This window comes from Eucyclogobius newberryi, unplaced genomic scaffold (assembly GCF_026437365.1).
Source record: "Eucyclogobius newberryi isolate DKJ021-1_F unplaced genomic scaffold, fEucNew1.0.hap1 SCAF_9, whole genome shotgun sequence".
Classification (NCBI taxonomy): domain Eukaryota; kingdom Metazoa; phylum Chordata; class Actinopteri; order Gobiiformes; family Gobiidae; genus Eucyclogobius; species Eucyclogobius newberryi.
Genome location: NW_027316532.1, coordinates 26,276,805 through 26,302,025, shown reverse-complemented (window position 1 = coordinate 26,302,025; position 25,221 = coordinate 26,276,805). Strand labels below are relative to the sequence as shown.

General features: G+C 39.9%; 1 protein-coding gene across 4 annotated transcripts in view; it reads right to left on the bottom strand.

Moving 5' to 3' along the window:
- Window positions 1–2,456: 2,456 nt before the first annotated feature.
- The window catches only part of fnbp1l (formin binding protein 1-like), a 40,381-nt gene continuing 17,616 nt past the window's right edge, over window positions 2,457–25,221 (bottom strand). The window contains exons 2-17 of one of the 4 annotated variants that reach the window (XM_072438658.1): window positions 21,621–21,736; window positions 20,090–20,140; window positions 19,563–19,710; window positions 18,739–18,801; window positions 15,409–15,513; window positions 14,925–15,053; window positions 13,828–13,974; window positions 13,138–13,362; window positions 11,135–11,299; window positions 7,296–7,405; window positions 6,609–6,741; window positions 6,128–6,222; window positions 5,283–5,452; window positions 4,277–4,314; window positions 4,061–4,181; window positions 2,457–2,593 (exon numbers count right to left, since the gene is read on the bottom strand). In XM_072438658.1, the coding sequence (XP_072294759.1) occupies window positions 2,586–2,593; window positions 4,061–4,181; window positions 4,277–4,314; window positions 5,283–5,452; window positions 6,128–6,222; window positions 6,609–6,741; window positions 7,296–7,405; window positions 11,135–11,299; window positions 13,138–13,362; window positions 13,828–13,974; window positions 14,925–15,053; window positions 15,409–15,513; window positions 18,739–18,801; window positions 19,563–19,710; window positions 20,090–20,140; window positions 21,621–21,736 (1,824 nt within the window). In that variant the 3' untranslated portion in view covers window positions 2,457–2,585. Of the gene's footprint in view, window positions 2,594–3,965; window positions 4,182–4,276; window positions 4,315–5,282; window positions 5,453–6,127; window positions 6,223–6,608; window positions 6,742–7,295; window positions 7,406–8,059; window positions 8,075–11,134; window positions 11,300–13,137; window positions 13,363–13,827; window positions 13,975–14,924; window positions 15,054–15,408; window positions 15,514–18,738; window positions 18,802–19,562; window positions 19,711–20,089; window positions 20,141–21,620; window positions 21,737–25,221 lie in introns of those variants that run through there. The other 3 variants (XM_072438657.1, XM_072438659.1, XM_072438660.1) reach the window with 3 other exon arrangements.

Below are 25,221 nucleotides of genomic sequence, written 5' to 3'. Positions count from 1 at the left end.
AATTTCAGATTTTTGACTTAAAACTTTAATAACTCAGTCTCAGAAGTAGATATCAACAAATCCTTCTGTGATATGTCAAAATATTTCGAAGTACAGGATTGTAAACTTAAATCTATATTTATTAATGTAGAAACATATCGCACTTAAATGATTATTATTTCATCGTGACAGGCCTCGCTTTGACAATGTGACATGCACAAACAGGATCAACGGTGTTAGACAAAACCAATGTTTAAAATGTGTAAATACAAGGACAAGAGCCACGAAAGAGGTGTGACTTTTGAGGTGGAGGGTTCGAAACGTTCCATTATTCACGGAGATGTCATTTTACACCAAATCGAGCATCGTTTGCCGTTAAAATCCCTGCAATTGAATAAATAAAAGATTGACAGGTTTGTGGCGAGTGTAGAGACAAACAGGAGATAAACAGGACTGAACCCTTCACCAGAAAACTCACACGACCTTAAACTCTTTGTCTTATCGCACTGATGGACCGCGACATCCAACCGCCAAGACCAGAGCTGGACCGTGAATGCTTTAGTCTAACGAACGGATGCAAATGTTAACAGAGCATGAGGCGGAGTGAGGAGCAGAGTGAGGAGCAGAGTGAGGAGCAGAGTGAGGAGGGGAGAGAGGAGCAGAGAGAGGAGCAGAGAGAGGAGCAGAGAGAGGAGCAGAGAGAGGAGAGAGGAGTGGAGAAAGGAGGGGAGAGAGGAGCAGAGAGGGGAAGGGAGAGAGGAGCAGAGTAAGGAGTGAGGAGGGGAGAGGGGAGAGAGAGAGAGAGGAGCAGAGTGAGGAGCTGAATAAGGCGTGGAGAGAGGAGCAGAGAGAGGAGCAGAGTAAGGAGTGAGGAGCAGAGTAAGGAGCAGAGAGGAGTGAGTAGCAGAGGGAGGAGCAGAGAGAGGAGTGAGTAGCAGAGTGAGGAGCAGAGTGAGTAGCAGAGAGAGGAGCAGAGTGAGGAGCAGAGAAAGGAGCAGAGTGAGGAGCAGAGTGAGGAGCAGAGTGAGGAGCAGAGTGACACAGTTATGACATAAGACACTGGAGCAAGCGCGGCATTAGTGACAAACACCTGACTCTGGTTTGTGAAGCTTCAAGTGCAGCGTTTGTTGAGGCTTTGATCACGTTAACATAGATTCAAAGTGACTAATCGATCATCTGTTGGTGAATTAATGAGGTTTGGAGGAAGAAATGTGTCTATTTTTGTGTCAAATGGCTCGGATTAAAAGCCACGTGTTTGTATTTAATCAGGGAAAATGAAAGTCATTGCTCAATAAAAGCAAAATCATGACTTATTCTGCTCTTTTTATTCATTTCAGAAGTGCCGTTTACTGAAAAATCGGGGAAACTAAAGACTTGCTGCAACTTGTTAAAAGTCACACAGAACAATGGGTTTTATTATTATTATTAAATGTACTTTGTTAGAGCTTTGTGTGGGAAATATATTAAGCTTTAACTAATGTATGTACTATCCAATAAATAATCATTATAATTCAATACATTTCACGAGAATTTACCCAAAAATGTTCTTTTAAATAATATATCTTTGTAGTTAATGAGAGCAATTTAGAAATGGAAAGAGGATTGACTGGTATTTACAGTAAACGTTCACTTTCAGCACCGTTTCAGCCCTAGTGGACTTTTTTATGGCACTTTTTAGAGTATCATAAAGCGTTAATGTTTGTAAAGTTGTGTTTGTTTGCGCGCTGACCCTGGATGTGTTGCTGCCAGTGGTGGAAGAAGCACTCGAGTAAAAGTACTGATACAGGGGCAAGAAAATACTCAAGTAAAAGTATCTCATTATAAAAAAAAAAAACACTACGTGAGTATTGAAGTACCTTTTGAAAATGCACTTTTAGAGTAGAAAAGTAAAAGTATTTCAGGCAGATTTGGCGTCTTGGCCTCTTCCAGGTTCATTTCTCATTCATTTTTGCCATAGAAATATTTAAATAATACGAGTTAAAACACATGTAAAACTTTTTCTGCTATTTCTTTTAAATAACTTAGCTGTTTAAAGAGTTTCAAAACAAATCTTAAATAAATAAATGTATAGGTCTTAAGCTCTTTATGCAACATTTTCTAACATTTAATACACAATTTTTCATCTTGATGAAGAATTGACCCGATTTTTGGTCAAAAGAAGCGACTGAATTATCACTAATCGACCATTTTTATTCATGTATTTTTGTCAGAACCTGGATTTTAAGTCTAAATCTTTAGGCAGGACGTCTCAAACCTGCAGAAAAGCACTTTTACTTTTCACTTCAGTCTCAAAACGCAGCGTAGTAAAAAAAACAACAACGACTACATTTTAGAGCCGTTTTCTGATGTAAATTTCACGTCCGTACAGCACTTTTACTGTCGTGCTTTGTGACTTTCCACCACTGTCGTTGCCGTTGGCGATGGATGCGAGGATGCGAGCATGCGGACATGCAAAGCCTGCCTCCCTGCATCGCACTACATGGTTACTCCCCCCCCAGTCTCACCCTCTCTGCCTCTCTCTGTCTCCCCCCCCAGTGCTCAGTTATTAGCGTTATCAGCGTGAGCCCTCCACCAGCCAATCAAATCGCCCGGGCACCCTGCGGCCCTCAGGAACCTGCGGTCACACAGGAGAGTCAAAGTTACACACGGATTCACACACGCCGTCGTAAGTACACCACAAAGACGGCGAGGAGGGAAAAGCCGGGGTCACGGTGCACAAAGTGGCTTTTTTTAATGCGTGAAACATGACAATGAATGACAACGTGACAAAAAACAAGATGCTCCACTTTTTTCTGTTTCTCACAGTAAGAGCCCAAGATGATTTACACTTACTTAGTGTTTTAATGTCATAGCAATACACAAACGCTGTACATTTACGACACAGATGTAAATGCAATACAATGTTCGAGAGTGACAGACAGAAGCAGACACGAAACACATAAATAAGACAAATTAAGAAAATAAAAATCCATACCTTAGTCCAATAGTGTTTTTTTTTTTTTTTTTTTTTTAAATTGGGTACAATCAACATCTTAAAATCAAAAATACTTACAGCAGTGTCGTTTGTCTGATATTATATAAAAAAGTTAAAAAGTATTTATAAAACACTTTGATCGATGGGATGTGGCTGAAGCTCCGCAGAGGCACGCCGCAAGTTACAACACGATTGACGTCGTTTTAACAGCGTTTATTAGCGCTCGCCACGAAGTTTTGATGTCGTTTTATGTCTATCCATTTTGTGATTTGAATGCATTTTTTTCCAGTCGTGTGAAGCACTTTGAATTCGTGCTCTACAAACAAACTCGACTGGCCTTAGCTTTTTCAACATCAAGTTTTAAATGTTATTATCATGGCGACGCTCTCTTTAATTGTCCGTGTAATTCCTCAATCGTCATTTCAGTCTTTTTAAACACATTTTCAATCAAATAAATGCTGAAATATGGCGACGGACGGCTTCTAAATTGAGAATATTTACGGACAAAGTGTATCATTGGTGAAAATAAGAAATCGTTTATTCTTTTTTTCCAACGTTTTGATTTAATAATGCCACGGTCACTGTCATAAACGCTCTTTTCCTGTGCGTTTTAAGAGTCTGCGTTGTCCGGATTACGACTTCGAACGTCAAAACACGACCAATTAAGTTGAACGGACAAAAGTCTTCGGCGTGGAGAGGATGAGCGGCGAAACGTACTCCCTGCGGTAACGGACTTGGACCCTAAACCTTTTGTCAATCGTTTCTGCATGGTTTTCGTGTTGTAACTTTGCTCGTGTGACTCTGGGACGGCCTAGACTCGCACGGCAGCAGAAACCTCTTCTCACCCCCACACACACACACACACACACACACACACCCCCACACACCCCCACACACCCCCACACGCACCCCCGCACGCACGCACGCACACACGCACACACACACACGCCCCTTCAACAAAGTCAGACACGATGGAAGATGAACGGCGAACACAGCGAGCGATAAGAGACAGGCGGAGGGGGTTACGCGGGGGGGAGACGGGGTGATTGTCCATGCAGCGGGGGGGAATGAGGGGGGGACGACAGTGTCAGATATACGTCACGGCACCTTTAGAGTTCTTCTCCAAAGTGATGTCTACGTAAGTGGTGGGCACGTAGCCCTCCTCGCCGCTCTGCTTCCGCGCCCGCGTCCAGCCGTCGCCTTTGTCCGGCTCAATGATGTACAGCACCTTAGCGGGGGCGGGGGGGGAAAAAGGGTTATGTTAGCGGGAGGATTTGGATACGCGCTCGACGTAGCGGTTTTAGGGTATTTCCCCCCCCTCACCTCGTCTTCGGCCATCACCAGCGTCCCCTCGTCGTGACCTGAAGAACCAGAAGGAAAAATGTGACGCAGTGTTGGCGGCGCATTTAGGGGGGACACCTTTGGGGGATGATCGTTAAGAAAAATGGCTACCGTATTTTCCGGACTATAAGTCGCACCTTTTTTCATAGTTTTGGCCGGGGTGCGACTTATACTTATATTTATACTCCGGAGTGACTTATATGTGATATTATTTGTTATTTTCACACTTGCAACTGCATTTCATACTCCAGTTTCTTTCTTCTCTATTCATTTTTTGGCTGGTGCGACTTATACTCCGGTGAGACTTATAGACCGGAAAATACGATAATTGGGATTGGATTTGCGATTTATGCTTTAATAATTGGATTCTGGACATGGCCTAGCAGATTTAAAGCAGGGTTTAGACTTTACTTTGTCATTCAGGGAGGAAAAATGGTGCTTATAAATTGCAGCCTTTGCCTTTTGCTCGTTGTGTCCGTTCAATTTGCGATTTCGATTGGATTGCGCTGACTCTTGCAGCCACGATGATGAACTTCTGATATTATTGATCAGAAATCAGCCAAAACGTGTTTGAAAATAAAGAGACTTGCGCAAAAGTGAACGGACAGTAAAGTTAAACAAAAAGTTGTAATATCTCCAAAACAGCAACAGCAACATTATGATTTTTTCTCCTACCAATTATAGGTATTGATAGTTTTGTGAAAGTTTTTGAGAAGATGCAACATTTTAAGATTTAATGTATTGTTTATAATAATAAAAAATGGCAAAAAAGAGCTGATAGAAAATAAAAAAGGAAAAAAAACATCCAAATAAGGGTATAAATTGAAACATTCTACCCCAAAAAGACATATTTCAACACATTTCTATTGGATTGGCTTAATATGGTCTGAATATTGTTATCGGGACACTGTGAGATATTTATTATTGTCAATATCTCTAAATACACTCCATTTTTGGTAATTTAGCTTGTTTGTTTGTGTCGTTTTACCGTCATACGAGTACAGAGCTTTGCAGTGTCCGATGACGGGCAAAGGGTCGTCGTCGTCGAACTCGTCGTCGAACTCGTGCGCGTTGCCGTGGCCCGTGGGTGGCGGGGGAGCGCGGTGATGAGGGCTGCTGTGCTCCTGACTCGTGTCGTCTGTGTAACTGCCCTCAGGACTGGAAGTGCAATGCGGCGGAGAGTTTTCATTGCATTTCATCATACATCATAGTGCATACGTCATTTCATCGACATCACACTGATCTCTTGTACGTTTCGTCTCAATTTGGTTACGGTTTAGATGGATTTAATGCAATTCAAGCTCAAGTGTTAGAAGAACAAGCAATAGAACTGGATTATGTTTAAACAATCATCCAATTGCAATAATTCTGATGAGTATTTCCACTTTAAAAACATCCAGATGACTTAAATATGAACTGCTGAACTAAAACAAGGATCCCATGCATTTAGGAACATGTTTGTAAAGGTCTAAACTTCAGGAATAGATTTTATACATAACAATTGCAATTAATTACATGATTGTCCAAAAGTAACTCACGATTAAACCGCGGTCTGTGAGAACGCTAACTGCCAATAGTTTAACACACAAGTAGTTCCGGCGACAGTTAAATCACATTCTATATCACTGCTCTGAGGCCATCGCCCTAGCAACGGATAAACAAATGCTGTGAGGGGACAAGCTTCATGTAAAACACAGAAATAACAAATATCTCAGACGTTCACAGACAGAGAACAGGCTTTTTTTGAGTCAAAGGTGAACTATTTCAGTTTGTGGCCGCGGCACAAGCGCGTTTAACATAAGCAGAGAGGTGTTATAAATGTGGCGGTCTTACCTCTCTCTTCCAGGTGGCGCGTGGTGGTGGTGGTTGTCAGCGCTGGGCCGCCTGTCGCCTCTGCTCTGCTTCCCCTCGACTTCAGACAACCACGTCTGGACACAGGAAGTACGGACGACCAGGTTACGCAGGTTGAATGTGATTATACAGCTCACATTGCCAACGCAAAAACAACTCAATCTATACTCCAGAATGGCAACCCAGGAGTGCTTTTCAATCAATTTCACTGCTGTTTGGTTTTGTCAAAAATCATAAAATTATGACGCTTCCTCTTACAATAAACATAACAGTGATATTTTATATTGCGACGTCCTTGTACAGTACAGACCAGAACTTTAGCAAATATCTTCACTGACTATTCATAAAACAAACTGATATGTTGCCCACAAGGCGGCGCTACAAGCTCTTTTTCAACTGTGGCGATAATTACAAGATTCTTCTTCTTTAAGAGGCCATTTGTTATATAAATGTCATGTCTAACCTCGTGTCTGTGAATTTCCGATCGCAGCTTCTCCATGTTACAAATGGTTTCTGAGATCTTGGGCTCCAGGCTGCTGGGATCACCCAACTTGGGATTCTTTCCGTACACGTCCTTCATCTTGTTCAAGGCCTCTCTGGAGGAACAAAAAGCAGCTGTGTTACTTGCATAGACTATTATAAATGTAGGCTGCAACGACGAAGCAGAATAACTGACTAATAAGACTGTTGAAATCAATATCATAATTTAATATCGCATACGAAACGGTGTTTTATAACAATAAACAGCAGCAGTATTAACCCAAAATGTCCAAAAAATAATAAACTATTTGTGATTTTCACTATTAATACACTTGTTTTTTTAGAATATTCTCTATTTAAATGCCTCCAGTCACCATATTTTTTAGATTTAATTGGTTAAAAACGCATTTAAAACAACGGAAGCAACAGAAATAATTGTCGGTCCAGTCGACTAATAAAAAATAAATAAAAAATCACTGACCATACATAAATAACCGTTCGTTGCAGCCCAAGGTGAGTTTGGAGCATTATCCGTACCCAAAATAATTCAAAGTACTTTACAGAAAACCTCAAAAGAGCAGATAAGTGCAGTACAGTTCTAGTTCCAGAGAATGGTGCAGAGCCTGGATGTGAACGTTGTCAGGAGTTCAGAACCCCAAAGTCTACTCACCTCTGGTCCACCTCCTTCTGCAGCTCCTTCTGCAGCTCGTCGATCCTCTGCTGCAGCCTCTTCCTCCTCTGCTCGGGGGGTAAATGGCTGAAATCCTCTGGAGGTGGGCCCTGACACAAGCACACGGCATTAGCAATCGCACCGTTTGCCCAAATCGGGTTTTAGCTCGTTATTATTAATTCCATCGTAATCTCTTATTGTATATATTTGCACTTATTGTGTTTTCATTGCGGCCAGTGAAGCACTTTGGTCTGTGGAAAGCGCTACATCCATAAAATACTTTCTTCAATGCAAGTTTCATGAATCTAACCAAGATTTATTCACTTAAATATAGAAAAAAACATCTGACTTCTCTTGTTTTAAGACATTTCTACTAAATAAACGCTAAATAGGTAAGATAATAAAGCTCATTTTAAGGACATTTTTTTCCTAAAACACATGTATTTTTCTAGTTTTAAGATGTAATTTTGCAGTGGGAATACTTACTTACAGATTTATTGTTCATTTGGCTTTTTAGAGTACTATAAAGTACATTTTCCCAACATAATTGGCCAATATTCACATGTTTATGGCTCTTTTTCATTTCTTATAAAGGGACCGTGTTAATTTGATCAAAACTTTTTCTATAACGACTACGACTGTTCACTAAAGGGATTGAGTTATGGGTTTCTACTGGGAAAAACTAACTTACTAGATGGGGAAACCTACAAAACACTGCAGGGTCCTTTTGATACTACGCTCTACGCACACTTTCACAAACTTACCATCTTCACTGACCACTGAGACGCAACATGTCAATCATTACCGCAAAGAGAAAGCACAGTGAGCCGGTTAATGATCAGTAAAGCGCAAACCAGTAGCACAAGAAGATCACGGCGCAAACAGCTGAGCGGCATTAGTACGGAAATAAAAAGATTATTTCAACAATATGCATGGATTCTCAGTGGATATTATTGTTAAGTTGTTTCTGGACGCACAAAACACAAAGTCCAGAGGTGTATGGTTAAAACTGCAGATTCAGTGCCCATAAAAGGTGATTGTTTTTACATATAATGGGCCATGTTTGCTCAGGCGCCGGTGTGACACGAATGTAGAAGTGGAATAAAGAGGAAGTGTGAGTTGTGATGAGCGATCGGCCTCAAACCGACCTTAGAACACTTCATTGACAGTGTACAGTATGGACAATGGAGGCTTAAAGAGGCACTATGTAACTTTTTTCCTTTCATGGAGATGTTATTACGTTGCCTAGAACGTTCCCCACGGCTCGGCGTTGACTTGTGATGCCGCCCGTCCAAGTTAAGAGTCAGATTGGCGTGGAGTAGTGTTTTATTAATTACTTTTGTATTTTTTAACCTTTATTTTTGAGAAGATAGAGCCCCGTTTATCAAGGGTGACCTGAAAATGTAGCCGCAGCGCACAAACGCATTTAAAAAAGACATTTGAAAGCATCATTTTTCTAGGATTCTGGCTCTTTCATGTTTTCGGTTTTTAAATTGAGCTGTGCTACGGAAAAGGCTTGATTTTCGATTTCTGATTGTTTTTTTTTAAGATAATAGACTCTAATTAATATGTGATCTGAACTAATTCTGACATAGATCGAGATGTTTTTTAAAACTACTCAGGAAAGGTTCCGTTTTGCCCTTAGTAACTAGTTTTAATACCAGTTATATTTATGATTAGGATCTGTGTTTAGACAAACTAGTGTCAATGCAAGCCCACTCCAAGTAAGAATGCAAAACTTGAGTTATTTGATTAGCAGTAAAAATCGCTAGGCGTGGGCAAATTGACAAAAATGAATAACTTTGTCAGGCTATATTGTGTAAATCCAACAGAAATGTGTCAAAACATGTCTTTAGTTTAGCTAGTTGAGTTTGAATTATTAGACAAATGTGAAATGTCAATGACAGAAATATTAATATCAGTATATACACTTATTTTAACATTTACAACATGGCTTTTTATGTTTATTTTCAGCATCAGCATTTCTTAAAAAGTAATTCTTAGAACAAACTATATTCAAATGTTGCATATCTTCAAAACGACATTCACAATATCTAAAGACACCTGTAATATAATACGTAAGCGCAAGATAATCTAGTTTAAAGCCATACTGCGCCACATTCCAGGCAAAGCGATATCATCTCTGACTCCTCCCACACCAGGAAAGATACAAAGTGCACTGCTAATCGAGCTGCAGTGACCTAAATCCAGACGTTTTTTTAGTTTTTACAGGCACTGAACGAGCTCTGGAGCCTCAGCCACGCGTTATTTTAAGTTCGTGTTAAAACCTGTCGCACACCGAGTTGTCAACAGTCACACTACACGGCAAACATCACCGCAAACAGCAAACATCACCGCAAACATCACCGCAAACGGAGAGAAAAGCCCATCCAAATCTCACACACACCATCAATCATCAGGATCCTCCATGTTGTGATTGGAATCAAAAGCTCGTCTAATGAGGAAAGGGGAAGGAGAGGAAGAATGACACAAACGTAACAGAGGAGAGGAAACAGGAAGAGCATTTGCAAATATGTAGGTCCAGTTCAAATAAGGGCCTGTACCTGACTTCACCATGGTTCTCACCCAACAACTGCCCAGTTTGAACAACATACTAGTTCAGGGGAGTTGGATTTATCAGTTTCACGTCCACATCCAATACATTTGCATTAAAAAAAATCTATTTGTTGATCTTTGTATTGTCATAAACATAAAAAAGGTGACTATAGTGTTAAAAAGACTGTGAAATACAGGCAATAAGTGACATTTAGAGTCCACAAATTGTTTAAGAGGGAATTTTTCATATTAAAAAATTTGTGCCAGGAATAGTTTGGACAACATTTATGGGAAATGTCTATTAAAACTAGGGCTGATGTATCCCAATGCATATACCGTATTCTCTGCACTATAAGGCGCACTATCGATGAATGGTCTATTTTCATTCATGTTTAATATATAAGGCGCATTAAAAGAAACAAACGTGTACCACACAAAATCGCTTTGAGGTCAGTAAACACAACCAGAATTAATCCATATATAAGGCGCACTGGATTATAAGGGGTAATTTTTTGAGAAAATTAAAGGCTTTTCAGTGCGCCTTATAGTGAGGAAAATACAGTATACATCAAAAACAAGGATCTTAAAAGTTTACTAAATTGATGTTTGAATTGGAATTTCATGCTCACAATGCCATAAATATGAAAAAGTCTAATGAATGATTCACCTTTTCAGCTCATCAGATTCAGCTTTAATGCACAAGTTGTATATAACTTAACAATTTATGATTTCTTCCCCCAAGATCAATATCAATATAAGCTTCCCTATATTGATATTGATCCTTATAGAAGTCGGTCACAAGCTGCATCGTTCTACTTGTACACCACGCTTCATGACCTGTGGGAAGTTGGTCATCTAAAGTGTCTGAATCAAAGTGTGTCAAACGTTTGTGCATCGTTTGTGCATCGTTTGTGCATCGTTTGTGCTCGTTTGTGCTTGTTGGTGCTCGTTTGTGCTCGTTTGTGCGCACAATGACGCTGTTTGCGTGCACTCTGTTCTGTCGATTAGTGTCCGATTTGCTCAAAAATGGTGTCAAACGCTCGAGGCACAAACGACACAAACGTCCGACACTTTGGGGAGAATCGCAACACGACGGCGAGCAAATTTTGCACTAATCACTTCAGGAAATTAAAAAAAAAAATGAATTAAAAGTCAGGTACGGGCCCTTCAAAATGAAAAAACAAAACAAAATAAACAATGGACAACGTGGTGTTTCAAAACTTGCAAAAGCGTTTAAAACACCTGTCCAACCACGACACACCGGTACACAACCCCCGTCTCACCCCTCTCCTCAGGCCCTTCAGATTGTGGGGAATTCTGGGTACTGTAGTCTTTATCTCGGACAGGTAGTGGCTCATTAGATCTGTGCTGAAGCGGGGCGAGGGGAAAAGGGTGGAGGCTGAACGGACTCGGGAGGACGAGGACTGGGGAGGAGGGGGAGGCGTCGACTGTGGGGAGCGAGAAGAGACGACAAAAGAAGCCACAGGTCAACACGGAATCTCAGCAGTGGTCGACACCTTTAATAACTCAACACAACGTTTTCAGCTACGCTCTTTAAAGCTGAGGGAGTGTTTCAATCTTGAGTGGAGAAAACAATGATAAAACGTAGAATGAAGTGCCTCGAATGCCTTCCACATTTTATGATTTACAAGTCATTTTCCCTTTTTTTTCGATGGAAGGAATCTGTGCACTCGCTGTTCGTCGAGTATTTAAGTGAGTGAATTGATGTCGTCTTTATAGAGCTGAGCAATTTTGAGAAAATATCGAGTTGTTATTTTTTTGCTGTCAAACATTGCAATTTACATTTTAAAAGGTTGGATTCTGTTTAAAGTTCACATTTTAACTCCTCCAGAAGTATGAACATCAGAGAGATGAACTGAAATGTGAATAAACTAAGCCAATATGACAGAACACGTTTGTAGAAGTCCAAACTAAAGAGTTGGAAGCTTTTATATAGAATTAAACAGGATATTTTGTTGTTTGTAAAGAACATCTTTGCAATTTGCTAATCGCGATTTTGAGTCAGTTGTGAAATAGCAAATATTAAACAAAAGGAGGAAAAACTAACATTTGGACTTAATTTGGAACCGAACACATTTGACTGTGACATAAGATGGGACCCTTATTGTCAATCCAATGTGTTGTAATTTATTTTGTTGTATGATTTTCTGTTTAGTGCTACTTGCGTTCTTTTTATTTTAGATTTTGCTTGTTCTGTTCCGTGTTTCATGGTTAATTCTCTTAATGAATAAATAAATAAAATAATCATACTGCTCATAATCGCAATCATTAAAATAATAATCATAAAAAATAATAATACATATAATCATAATAAAATGAATTAATTAAAATCAATAGCGATACATCTTGCAGCTCTTCTCACTTTAATTCTCACTATAATTCTCAACCAACAATAACTCTGTGAATGGTCCTTTCTCCCTCTTGACCTGCAAAGTAACATGTTGAGGAACTAAAAAGCTCTTCTTGGAGGTGGCCCGAGAACAATTAGAAATTAGAGAAACGCAAACACACACACGCCCTTTCTGTGGCATAGTTCCCGGCAGACTGAGACGAGAAGTTATGCAGAGCTAATGGGTAATGATTAGCTCGCTGAGGGTAAGGTCCAGAAACGGTAAGACTGCTGTGTGACTGAGGAAAGGGAACAAAAGCAAGGACAAAAAACCCAATTCATTACATTTTTGAATTTGTAGATGTGTGAAAACAATGTCAATCTACACATTTTAATACTTTACACACACAAGATGACTGCAGCTACTTCTTGTCTTACGACGCATCGCCACATAACACCATATTATTTGTTCCATTTCAAAAATATACATATGACTCAACAATGGATTTGACTTAAGTCCAGCATGTTCCTCCCCCGTCTCCCTGCAGCTCTTTCTCTCTATCTAACTATACTTGAGTACTTATTGAAGAAGACTGTTGCTCGTTTCTGCTAAATAGCTGTAGGAATGTTACTTAAAATGCGAGTTTGACTAAATCCTTCCTGTGTGCTGTTCACGCTGAATCGTTTGCTGCTACTGTGGTAAATAGAACAGAATGAAACTGTCGAACTGTCACTGATTTAGGCGATTTACTTTCCACAAAACTGAGTGTGGGCTTTTGCGACTGGCTTTTAGCTCTGGGGCAAAGCAAGTTCTTCACTGCTGCTCTGTTTATTTTGGTGTTTACTTCCTGTGCGATAACGTGACATCCCGAGTAGCAATACAAATATAGTGAATTGTTTTTGAGGTCGGGCTTGAGGTCGAGTTCCACTTTGTACCTTGGGTTTCTTTGTGCCGAATGGCCAGAGTTTGTTCTTGGTTCTGTTCATGACGTGTCGGGGGTCGGGCCGGGACCCTGGCGTGGCCTCCCGCTCCCCTCGGGGCGCGCTGCTGATCGTCCCGTCCGAGCCCGTCCTGTTCAGGGTCTGACTGAAGTCCTCAAAGGGGAAGTCGCCGGGAGGTTCAAAGCCCGACTTAAAGGATTCCACTACGATGCCCGAGTCCTGAGGGAAAAAAGGGAAAACAATGTCACATGTTGAGTAGATACCGGACATTTTTTTATGGAAAAGGCTGGCCTCAAAACGAAGGCTGTCAATGCACTCATGTAAAATGTAATGTACGCGATATTTTAGAGCTTATGACCAGATGTACAAAAGTTAGAAAGTGACAAAGTAAACAAAAGAAGCGTGGAACGATCCAATAAACTGCAGGGGCATGTCTGGTTCAAAGAAAAAAAGAAGGAAATGAGGCTGAAACGTTATCCAATAAAAAGATCTGCAACCTGAGCTTTGTTTGAACTTTTAAACACAGTACATTTATCACTCAATAGTGTCAAAATAGTTGTGAATCCGGTCGAGTACATTAGGCTAACTGAAAATTATGATATTTGACGACACAAAGAGCTCTACAGCTGTATCGATCTGCATCCGTTTCTATTAAAATATCATGTCCCGAGTAAGATCACATACTTTTCTTTCATCTACGGCTTTGGCGGCCGACACCATTCCTTCTAGACATTTAGAAACGATGGGAATAACGCGTCGCTCTGCTTCTGCAAAACTCCTGTACGTCTCGCCCAGTTTCACCGTCCGCCGCTCGTCCATGTCCTGGAGATTCTGCACGGACAAAAATGTCAGAGAAACAGGAGTTAACTTGATCTTGACGAGGTTCGAGGCACAACATTTGGAGTACAATGTCATAGCGACAAAATTAAGCATGAGAAGCCAGACACTGCAGGTGAATAGGAAAACATCTTTTGAAACTTATTCTGTAGTTTATTTAAATATTCACGGTACAAGTGTTTCATCGTGTACTATTTTCATATATAAATAAAGTTTTGTATGTGCAAAACTGGCAAAAATGCATAGTCATATTACATAACATACCACATTTTGGACATATACCGTATTTTTCGCACTATAAGGCGCACTGGATTATAAGGCGCACCGTCTTTTTTGGAGAAAATTAAAGGCTTTGAAGTGCGCCTTATAGTGCGGAAAATACGGTAAATCTTAAAAACGGATAGAGCCAGGTTTATATGTCATTATTTTGTTGACATATTAGATACAAACAAATTCACAAGGAGGATTTTGGATATTTAATATTTGAGTAAACTAGGTCTTTTGGCAGAAATAGTAAAATTTTGCCTAGATTTTAAAGTAAAAAATTCAGCCTTGGAATAAGATAAACAAAATCCTTCAGTACAATGCGTCAATATCTTGTTCAGTACAAGATTGCCAAGTTTGGTGTAGATCTAAGTTAAGAACTTCATGACTTTATGGGGGGAAATGCATTTTGAGAAAACAGCCTTTGACGTCACAATGAACCTTATAAATCTACAGATGCAAATGGATTAAATCAAATAACAAAACATCTTTAGGTGCAGATTGGACAATATTGTGAAATCTTATAAGTCGAGAGAGCAAACTGACCATAAGAAAACCAATAAAAATAAGATACACCGCGTTCATGTTCTCGATAAACAGAAGCGTGTCACCACTCACAACACTAACGTTACTATGGTTCAGCCGTTTTCCGAGCCCGACTTAAGCGTTGCCCGTTGTACCTTGAAGATGTGTGGTATGGCGTTGTTGAAGTGTTTCCACTGCTCCGCGTTGAAGTTCTGTAGCTGTGCCGCGTACTCGTTCTTGCTCTCGTCCGCCATGTGCGTTCGCAGGTAGTATTGACTTTTGGCCTGGAAACGCACAGCAACAACAACAACAACAACAGTATTAAATCAACGTTTTTGCGTAATATAGTGTTTCGCCTGAAAAAATGGTGCATTACCTCATTTCAAAACAAGCCTCAAATGGTACTTTCTATATTTGGACAACTGTATTTTCCTCAAAAGTACGTCCAATGCGTTTAATTATACGCTCACCATGGGGAAAAGACGACACAGTGTAATTTCAGAAGCATCAATTATACGCCGCTGACCTTCTGCGAACCGCATGAACGCGAGCTGTTTATTTATGTTCGAGTGTCACGACGGCCCAGACGATTCGGACGAGGACGTTTTATTTAATTTGAAGATTGTGAAAGCCGCTCACCTTCTCCACTTCTGACTTCGTGGCATTGATGTCGTTATCTAATTTCTCAAAGGACACCTGGGATTTCTCGGCTTCTCGGCATTCTCGTTCAAATTTCTTTTTGCTCTATGAAAAGAGAACAAAGGAGGAGGTTATTTCGTTTACTTTTGAGGGTGTTCAAGGGTTGGTTAGACACAAGAATAGATAAATCAATAACTTAGAGTAATCAACACAACACACCTTCAAAAAAGCCCGGAAAATGCGACTATACTAGACAGATTTAAAAAAGAAAATTAAATCTTCCGTTTGTCTTCGATTGTCTCCTTATGTAAAGCGTCTTTGGGCATCTTGAAAATCACTAAACAAGTGTTGAGAATAATATTTTTTTATGTTAGTGTTGAACAAGTCAAACTACTCATTTGAACTACTGAAGAATCAATACTAAAAAATCACATTAACAGGTCAAAGTTGGACATTTTTTGAATATTTCATACATTATTATGGAGCTCAACAGTGACCACCACCTGGATCCGGACGTAAATTCATTTTTTTACCCACAGACTTCCACAAAAACAGCATGTATATAAAACGTTTGAACGTTTGCTCGTGGCTAAACAGTGATGTGATAAAGAAACACCACAAAATCTATAATATTATTTAAGATCGGTTTCTGAAACTTGAGTGATGAGAACAATTTGAACTGAATATGTCTATGGGAAAAAATAATGGGAAAAATGACTTGGACAATGTTGAGCTCAATGATCCTGATCTAGTACATCAAAACTAAGGCTGCAACAAGTTGAATAAATTAATTGCAACCAATTACTGTGATAACAGTCAATTAATTTAATAATCGAATCCAAAATGTGCCACAGGGGAGAGAACTTTTATGTTTCATGAATCATACAAAGCAGGAATTAGAACCTTTTAGCCTTTTTGATAACATACTCTATCAGGATGACCTTAAGCAGTGTAACAACTTAACTTCATCCGGGTCAAATTGAGTAAAAATGTAATATTTATAGGCATTTCACATTTTAAGCAACTAAACAATTAATCTAAAGAACAATCGCTAGACTTATTGATTAGCAAAGTTATCGTTAGCTGCAGCCATAATCAAAACTAGCATTAGACCACACGGTATTATTGCAGAAACTACAATGATTTCAGATGAAAAATTACATTGCAAAGTGTTTCCATGATATGAAGGAGTCTTTTCCTTATTAGTATAACACGAGCACACGTCTGAACTTAAGGAGAAAGATATGTTTTACTTCCTGCCAGCCCATCTGGACAACATTAGCAGTGAAGCATTTGCAGTGAATTGTGAATAGCTGAGGCATTACAGTCCAGTCACAAGGCAGTCACTCACAGAGCCATGCAGACCACACACTTAAACGGACGTGACGGGCCCCGACTATCAACACAGTGTTTCTGGGCAAAGCTTCATCGATCAACTCCGCCTAAAGCCCCTTTATTCTACATAATCTTTTAAAACCTGCTATCCAAATTCCAAATAAGAGGTTATAAATACAGATGTCATCACAGCATTATGTCATTTCAGCAGCGAGGGGCAAAAGTGCACGAGAGTCAGTGGTGAGTAATGACATTTCCTCCTGAAAGAGCTCAAAACACTCGTAAAATGTGACAAGAGCTGCTACAGTCTAATGACAAATGTAAAAATCTACATCTCTGCTAAATATTTAGTTTGTATCCGACGTCTACCAAAAGAAAATCAAGTAAACAGTTGTAGAAACAACAGGAACGCTGCAGTGACGCTCACATTTATCACTGATACAGACTTTGGATAACACACAGTTGAACTCATGACCGTTCTCTACTCAAATACGCTGTTTTTGAGGGCGTGTGCTGACGAAATTAAGTTAATTCAAGCGAAACAACAGCTCCACAGACAAAAAAGCAAAACAAAAAACAAAAAAAAGCTAAGAAACACATTTAATCTGTTGTATTGCTAAGATTTTAGTCCAAGATGAGGAGCATTTTTCGACTAAAATAATGCATCAGTGCGTAACTTCTGTAGTACGTTTCAGCTTTCAGTATAAACTCTGCAATATATTACATTTAAAAGCTGCACGACGTAACTTTTCCGGTGCTTGTTTCCACGTAAATGCCACCGATTTGCCAGGAATGTTTCACAGAGTGGCCTTTAAGTTTGCCTTTCTACCTTCGGTCTAATCTCGTGTCAAAACCACCTTGGAAACCATCTCCAGAGAGGCAAACGAACGGTTACATTGTGAACATTGTTTGCAAAATTCTGATGGTTTCTATGCGCGTTTAAAAGCATCCAATGACCTCAGGAGTGAACAAATGGAACTTATGATCGGAGCCAGAGACATTTGGCTAAGGTGAAACACTTGTGCTCATGAGCTTAGTTTTGGAGGACGACTGTGTAAAATTCCCTTCGTTTTGCACAAAAGAAAAGTAATTAGGCCTGTCATTATTTATCACATGTTTTTATTTATTGCCATAGCAGCAATCCTTTTTTTAAGTCTTCTGTAGTTATCATTTGAGCTGTATATGGTTGAACAATTAACATATCTTTGACTCATACATGCATTTACACATGCTTTTATGCTGAAGGGTTGAAATGTCAGTAGCATTAAAATCGTTTAAAGTGACCATGACAAGTTTTTACGATTTTAATTTTTTTTGGGTGTATTGATAGCTGTTGTAAATATATATAAATGATAGTTTCACACTAATCAAATAGCCGTTTGTGGAGGAAAGTTGAAAAATCTGTAGAAAATTTCAGGAAGTGACATCACATCAGGGACACTCACGCCATTCAAAGTTTAAGCATCATTTACATAAAAAGAAAGTGCTTTTTTGACCCTTTAAACAATAATTACAATAATTAAACAAAATAAAGGTTCTCTCACATTTGTATTTGTCAAATTTACAAAAAATAGATGAGTTTTGGCTCAGTGTTCGCTGGGTAAATTCCTAGCGTGATGTCATCAATTACAAGCAGGAAGTAAAATTATAAACCTAAAAAATGCATTATTCTGGGGAAAATGTGTATATACTTTTTTAGCAAAATTTAAAACACATTTATCTTAACTGCATTTTAGTTCAATGCATTGTCCTACCTGTCAAATTCACTTTAATCAACCTCAACTTCAAAATATGTCAACGTTACAGCCTAAAGGCAATTCAAAACACCGCAAATACAAGACATCCATTTGAAGTGAAGATGACTCTACTGGATGTGGTTTACTTTCCTGAGTAGTCCTCGCACGAGTACAGCCAAAAGATTCACGCGGATGGAATGTGGATGTCACAATGGCTGAACATTTGTGGTGAAAAGAGTGCTCCCCCCTTCACACTTACATTGTCCATCTGCTTCCAGCACTGGTCCAAATACTGCTGAGCCTTCCGGCCCTCCTGCAGATGCTGAAAAAGACACGACCACATGTTCACATTACAGGCACGTACATCGTAAAAAAGAAGCACTAAAAAGTAAAAACTGACATTTACGGATTGTTTTTTTCCCCACAGACTGTCTTTAAAACAGAATGCTGACAAGTGCAGTGCTAAAAGACTAAAACAAGAATCTCCAGGGTGTTAGGTGTAAGGATGGGCGATATGGACTAAACTAATATCTAGATTTTTGTTGTTTTGTCATCTTGATTATAATATTGAAACGATATTTTCAAAGTGCATTGGGCATGTGGTAAAATGAGCTGGTACGTCTCTAAGTTGAGGCGCGCTGAGGTGAACGGACCAAAAAATTATCCACGAAAGTGCAGATTTAATGCAATTCACATTTTATGTATATTTTCTATTATTTTGTTCTTATCTCTAACCTCTGGGTAAGTCTGTTTTCTAAAGACTAAAGTGGACACAGGAAGCTGAATACAATACATTCCATAAATACATTAAAGAAGGTAAATATTAAAAACAGATCATAACAAACAAACACATCGCTCACCGTTTATTGTTATGCTAAAAAAAAAAAAAAGACACGTAGCCGTGTAAATTGTTCCTCTTTTGACTTATTCATTGTTCATTGTTTTATGTTGCACTGAATCACCAAGACAAGTTCCTATGTCTGTGAATTTTGTTCATTGACAATGGCAATAAAGCCCTTTCTGATTCTGGTCTCCTGTCGGCAGTTTCTAAAGTGCGTGTGATTGGACGGCGAGTGCACGTACATGTTTCCGCTCAGCCTTCAGGTCCAAGCTGTACCGCATCAGCTCCCCGTACACTTTGTGGCCGATCTCCTCCGCCACCAGCTCCCTCTGGCCCGCGTAGTCGTTCAGCTCGTTCAGGATGGAGTAAAAGGACAGACACGCCGTGAACCTGCGCCCAACGTGTCATTCAGAAGCGAGGCGCGGATCGATGGCGCGGCATATTACGCAAAATCAACTTTTATGAGCTTTCAACCAGGCTGTAATGGTTTTCTCTTGCCATTAGCTTGCTCAGAGTTGCATTGCATTGATTAATTGATTGATTGGGTTGGTTGTTTTTGAGGCTTGAGTGCTCACCAATCCCTATCCACCAATCAATCAACTCGCTTGCAATTATTTCGACACTTTAGGCTCTATTCTCAAGTCCTTTTAAATCAATTTTGCAGCTTACAATGAACTCAATGTGAAAATAGTGATGTGAAATGTGATGCGGTGCCAGAAAAGCACAATATTTGCACAATCTTTGAACAAATATCAAATAACCTCTGTACCTGGGTTCCTCATCTTTGGCGCGCTTGGGGCAATATTTCTTGACCAAGTTCCTGGAAGAAAACAAGGAAGCGAATGACGAGAGGTTAAAAATAGCCATCGTGTGTCAAGCCGACTCGACGGGCAGGTAAACGGAGATGAAACGGGGCACAGGGAAAGACAGAGACGGCGTGCGGTTATTATTAAAAGATGAATGAAAGACGGAAACATCAAAGTGCGTTTCCTGTCCCGTTCTCCCGGGGTTTGTCTGCGCCGCGCCAAAACACGGAGGTAATGATTTAACTGCGAGCGAACAGGCAGCGCACACATCACAAGCATTCCTGTCTGAATTATAATGAGCGACGCACACGGCAGAGCGGGAAAGGGAAAGGTACAGTATCTTTGATCTTTCATCGGAGCAGCCTGTGCAGAGTGTGATGCATATTCAGAGAGGATTTCCCCTCATTAATTTCCATATTGTCTCATCTGGAACTGAAGGGTTTTGAATAGTCCTGCTATAATCTCTTGTTTGGTTTTCTTCACTCGTACTAAACCTATCTGTCACTTTCACTTTGAATTGTTAGTCGTTTGCAATCGCAACTAGTCGACTACAATACATACATTAATAAATAGTAGTTCTATTTTGATTATCGTAAGCATTATCTAGCACCCTAAAACAGTCATTCTTACACAGTATTGAGGGTTGCAAAGTTAATATACCGTACTTCAATGCAAATAATATGCAGGCTTTTAGATAGAGACCCGTCTTCCCGTAATTTTGGACGGGGTAGTTTAAAATGTGGACGGGCATTTTCGAGTGCAGGCATGGGCCGGGAAGTATTTGACAATAGTCCATTACAGTTTAAGTGAAAATTTGCATGCTGCGCACTGATTGGTCGACAAAATTTGTGTGCTTGGCTCCGATTGGCTGCCGAGCCGTCGTCCGGAGAGTGCCAAAGCTACTAGGTTTTTCGCCTAGTCGGCCCCCGTACCCCGGACAAAAGTATTTGGACGGGGTGTTTTCAAATCCTATCTAAAAGCCTGATAATATGTGAATAGGCCTCAGCCTTTGTGCTGTCAATCTAAAAGTCAAAAAAGAATGAACTGTTTCAGATTTTCATCAATATTAAACGTCTAGAAGCCTTCAGTCAGTATATTTGAAGCTTTATTGATCGATAATGTAGTCAAAATTCTCAATGTGGTTTAGAAATAACCGTAAAATTATAAAAATGATCCGACATAATCCCTAGTGACGGCTCTAATTGTAGTTGCCTTGATCGGAATACACAGGTCAGCTCTGTGCAGGTATTAATGTGTGTGTAGTAGTAGTTTCGCCTGCACACTTCCAATCCCTGGATATGACGTAAACATAATCAACCACTGTGAAGTTGAGGTATTTCTTATTACAAAAACATTGTTCATGATGGTCAAAGTTACATTTCCACTCTGTGTTTTGGTTCCAAAGGCTGATAATCCAACACGTAAACCAACAGGAAACAAGGGAACAAACCACATGTCAGTGGAAGGCGTTGTCATTGGAAGAACCTCACTTACCGCAGCTGCTTGGCGTAGTTCTGCTCGATCTCCAGTCGCTCTTTGACAAATTTGGCATAGCGATCCAGAAAGTCGATCCCCCACTGTGTGTGTTTGTCCAGATTCTCAAACTGGTCCTGCACAGAGACAGAAAAAGGAAACGGGTTCGGGTTAAAAGGGGACGAGGCATTCTCAATAGAAACTGTAGAGTCGTAATGATCTAAGACGATTTTTGAATACATTTGGCTCTTATAATCCTGTTGCTCCCCTCATAAAGTGTATTGAAAACAATTGAAAAAGTCTACGCACACCGTCCTAAAACATTTTATCGATCACAAACTTGAAGAAAGAGCGGTCAATTTGGAAAGCGAGCTAATTGGCTGTGCGTTGGTGGTCCGCACAGCTTCGGTTCCCCGTCTGAAAAAGCTGTTCCGAAACTGTGTTAGTGCGTGATGTGAATACAAGTAAAGTGCACTGAAGGGTCTGTGAGCGCTAGGAATTAGTTAAGACGGATTTAAAAACCCACTTCCTACTTTCACGGTTTGAAAAACAGGAACAAGAAAAGACTTTTAATCAATTAGTGCAAAAAATTATTTCATCTATGCATTAAATTCGCTCCAAACTCCATTTTTTTCAGCGACACAAATGGCCATAGACCGCACGATTAAAAGATGCTGTAACTGATTTTTTTTCCATCTTAAAAACAGTTCGATTCAAACTGTTTGCAGCGGTCCAAATGCATCACTTACTTCAAGTATTATGAGCATCCGGTGCTTTACACAGCTTTCAGAGGCCAGAGCAGACAAAAATTAGCATGCTAACAGCGCACTTCCTGCTTCTCTGAGGTTAAAAACACTATAATTAGATGCATAGAACAACTTTCGCTTTATTAAATGAGTGGAATCGGGTACAGTCCCTTCAAATCTCGATTTCGACGTACAGCCCTAATTGAAACCACATTTGTAGCACACATTTGGGGAACTGGAGCTGTATTCGCTGTCATACACAGATGTTTGGGTTAAGGCCCTGCACCAAAGCATCTGTTCAAATAGTTGGATCGTCCAGGCAGTGACTCAGCGGGAAAAGTGTTTCCTGTCGGCTGTGGTCCCTCAGACACGCGTCTCCTGCGCCAGGCTCCAGCATGAAGTCCACATAAGGCCGACACAGAGGCGATCGATGCAGCAGCAGCAGCGGCGGTGTCGAGTTATTCACAGCACTCAAAAGCAGATATACAATCGTGCTGTCAATAATGCTTACACGAATATCATAAATGCCTGTTAGATTTGCCATTTAATAAATTATTTACAGACACTAGGGTTGGGACGAGGAGATTTTGACAGAGATTTTGTAGGAATTTAGTCGTTTAGTTGATTAAACGGTCGACGGCATCTTAGTCGACCAACATTTGTATCATTCATTCATTCATTTTCTTCCGCTTGTTCCCGTTTGGGGTCATGGGGGACTGGAGCCTATCCCAGTGACTTTGGGCCTTAGGCGGGGCACACCCTGGACAGGGGCCAGCTCGTCGCAGGGTTAATCAACACTGAGACATGGACACACTCCACTTCCAATTATAGGGATTTAAATGCGACAACAGAAAGGGGAAGACATGGAGTGAGAGGTGTATTGTTAGGAACAAATCGTGAGTTGAATCAACATATTTCCTGATGATTTTCTGTACAAACAGTTCTTTTTTCATGGACTCGAGTGCATTTGAAGTCACTGTCCTCTCTAGTTGACCAACAGCCCTAATCAAAAATTGTGTGATTCAGTAAACAATTTTGAACTTTGTCAAACAGTTCTTTTCATGTAGAGTCTCAGAGCTTGGCCTTTTTTGTCCAAGCAAAATGTAGGGTGGAAAAACATCACGAGGTCATTAGCTACTATAATAAGTACTGACACTCTTGACCTTTTGCAGAAGTCGTATGATCACAAGGTTAAATGAAAGTACTTCATGCTGCAAAAAATAGGCCTAAATGTAGAGAACTTCTTTTATCTTGCCGTTTTTGTCAAATTTAACTTTATTTTGTCTTCCAGAATGTTCAACTCCATAAAGCCGGTCACAAACTTGATGAATAGTAACGTGTTAAGACCATGAGAATGAAAGATAATTAAAGTTTAGTCACTGTTTCAGTAATCATGAATAACTGCTAAATTGTGATATTTTTTCCACACAATAATCGTAACACTATAATTTTATATTGTGACGTACATATAACAAATTTCAAAATGGGCAAAAATAAGAAGATTACCGTATTTTATACGACTATAGGTCACACCGGAGTATAAGTCGCACCAGCCAAAAAATGCATAATAGAGAAGAAAAAAACATATACAATTGCACTGGAGTATGAAATGTGGTTGCAAGTGTGAGAATAACAAATAACATCACATATAAGTCGCTCCGGAGTATAAGTATAAGTATATAAGTATAAATCGCACCCTGGCCGAAACTATGAAAAAAGGTGCGACTTGTAGTCCGGAAAATACGGTAAATGTATTGCCAAGGGAAACTGCCCAAAAACTATTCCAGGTTTTATTGTGCAGTTCATTCATTTTTTGTGCAATACCAAAGACATTTCCAAGAGCGTTTTAGCACTTTTCAAAATATGCTTATTGTCATTACAAGAATCCAAAAAATATGAAGTTCAATCATGTGTCAACACCTTGCTCACCCCTAACGCGCTCCATAATTGTTGTAGTCTGGACAACGACAACACGTACGGTTTGGATTTTGCTCAACTAGAAAAACTCGATTGTGTCCCGTCGCTGAACACTGAACACAACACGCTGCCACTCGATGATGTGTATTTGTACTGACACCTCACAACTTCAGCCCCACGTCTTCGGTTTACCCATGGGTGAACGTCGGCCCACGTTGGCTCACGCTCCTGAGGGTCGCCTGGGGAAATCTGACACGGCTCCAAAACAGCCGACCTCTCCGCTTCTTCGGTTATCAGTCACAACAACGCCACGGCCGGACACGTCGCTTTGCATTGCGGGAAGATGAACGGTGTGCGAGCGAGCGAGAAGGCAGTTAAGACAGATTGTGAGAGCTTAAATAAAGGTTTACAGCGAGAGGTGATGTAAAACAAGTCTACGATGTTGGGCTTTGGCTTCTACAGAGATAAAGTGACAACTAGTACAACAAGTCTTTGAAACATTACACTGACATCTATGAATGGAGTTTGATAATCAGAATTGTTTTTCAGACATTACAGACTCTAAAACCGCTGGAATAAAACTTTTTAAGACTGGAATTATTTACCAATTTAATTAACTACTGTATTTTCCAGACTATTTTCATAGTTTTGGCCGTGGGTGCGACTTATACTTATATTTATACTTATATACTTATACTCTGGAGCGACTTATATGTGATATTATTTGTTATTTTCACACTTGCCACCGCATTTCATACTCCAGTGCAACTTGTATGTTTTTTTCTTCTCAATTGTGCATTTTTTGGCTGGTGCGACTTATACTCCGGTGTGACTTATAGTCCGGAAAAAATGGCATTTCTGATTTTCAATACTACACTTTATTTGCAAATATTTCCCATCCAGAAGCTTTTACCATATTTATTTTATTGTTGCAGCGTGAAAGGGAGGGTGTGCAAATG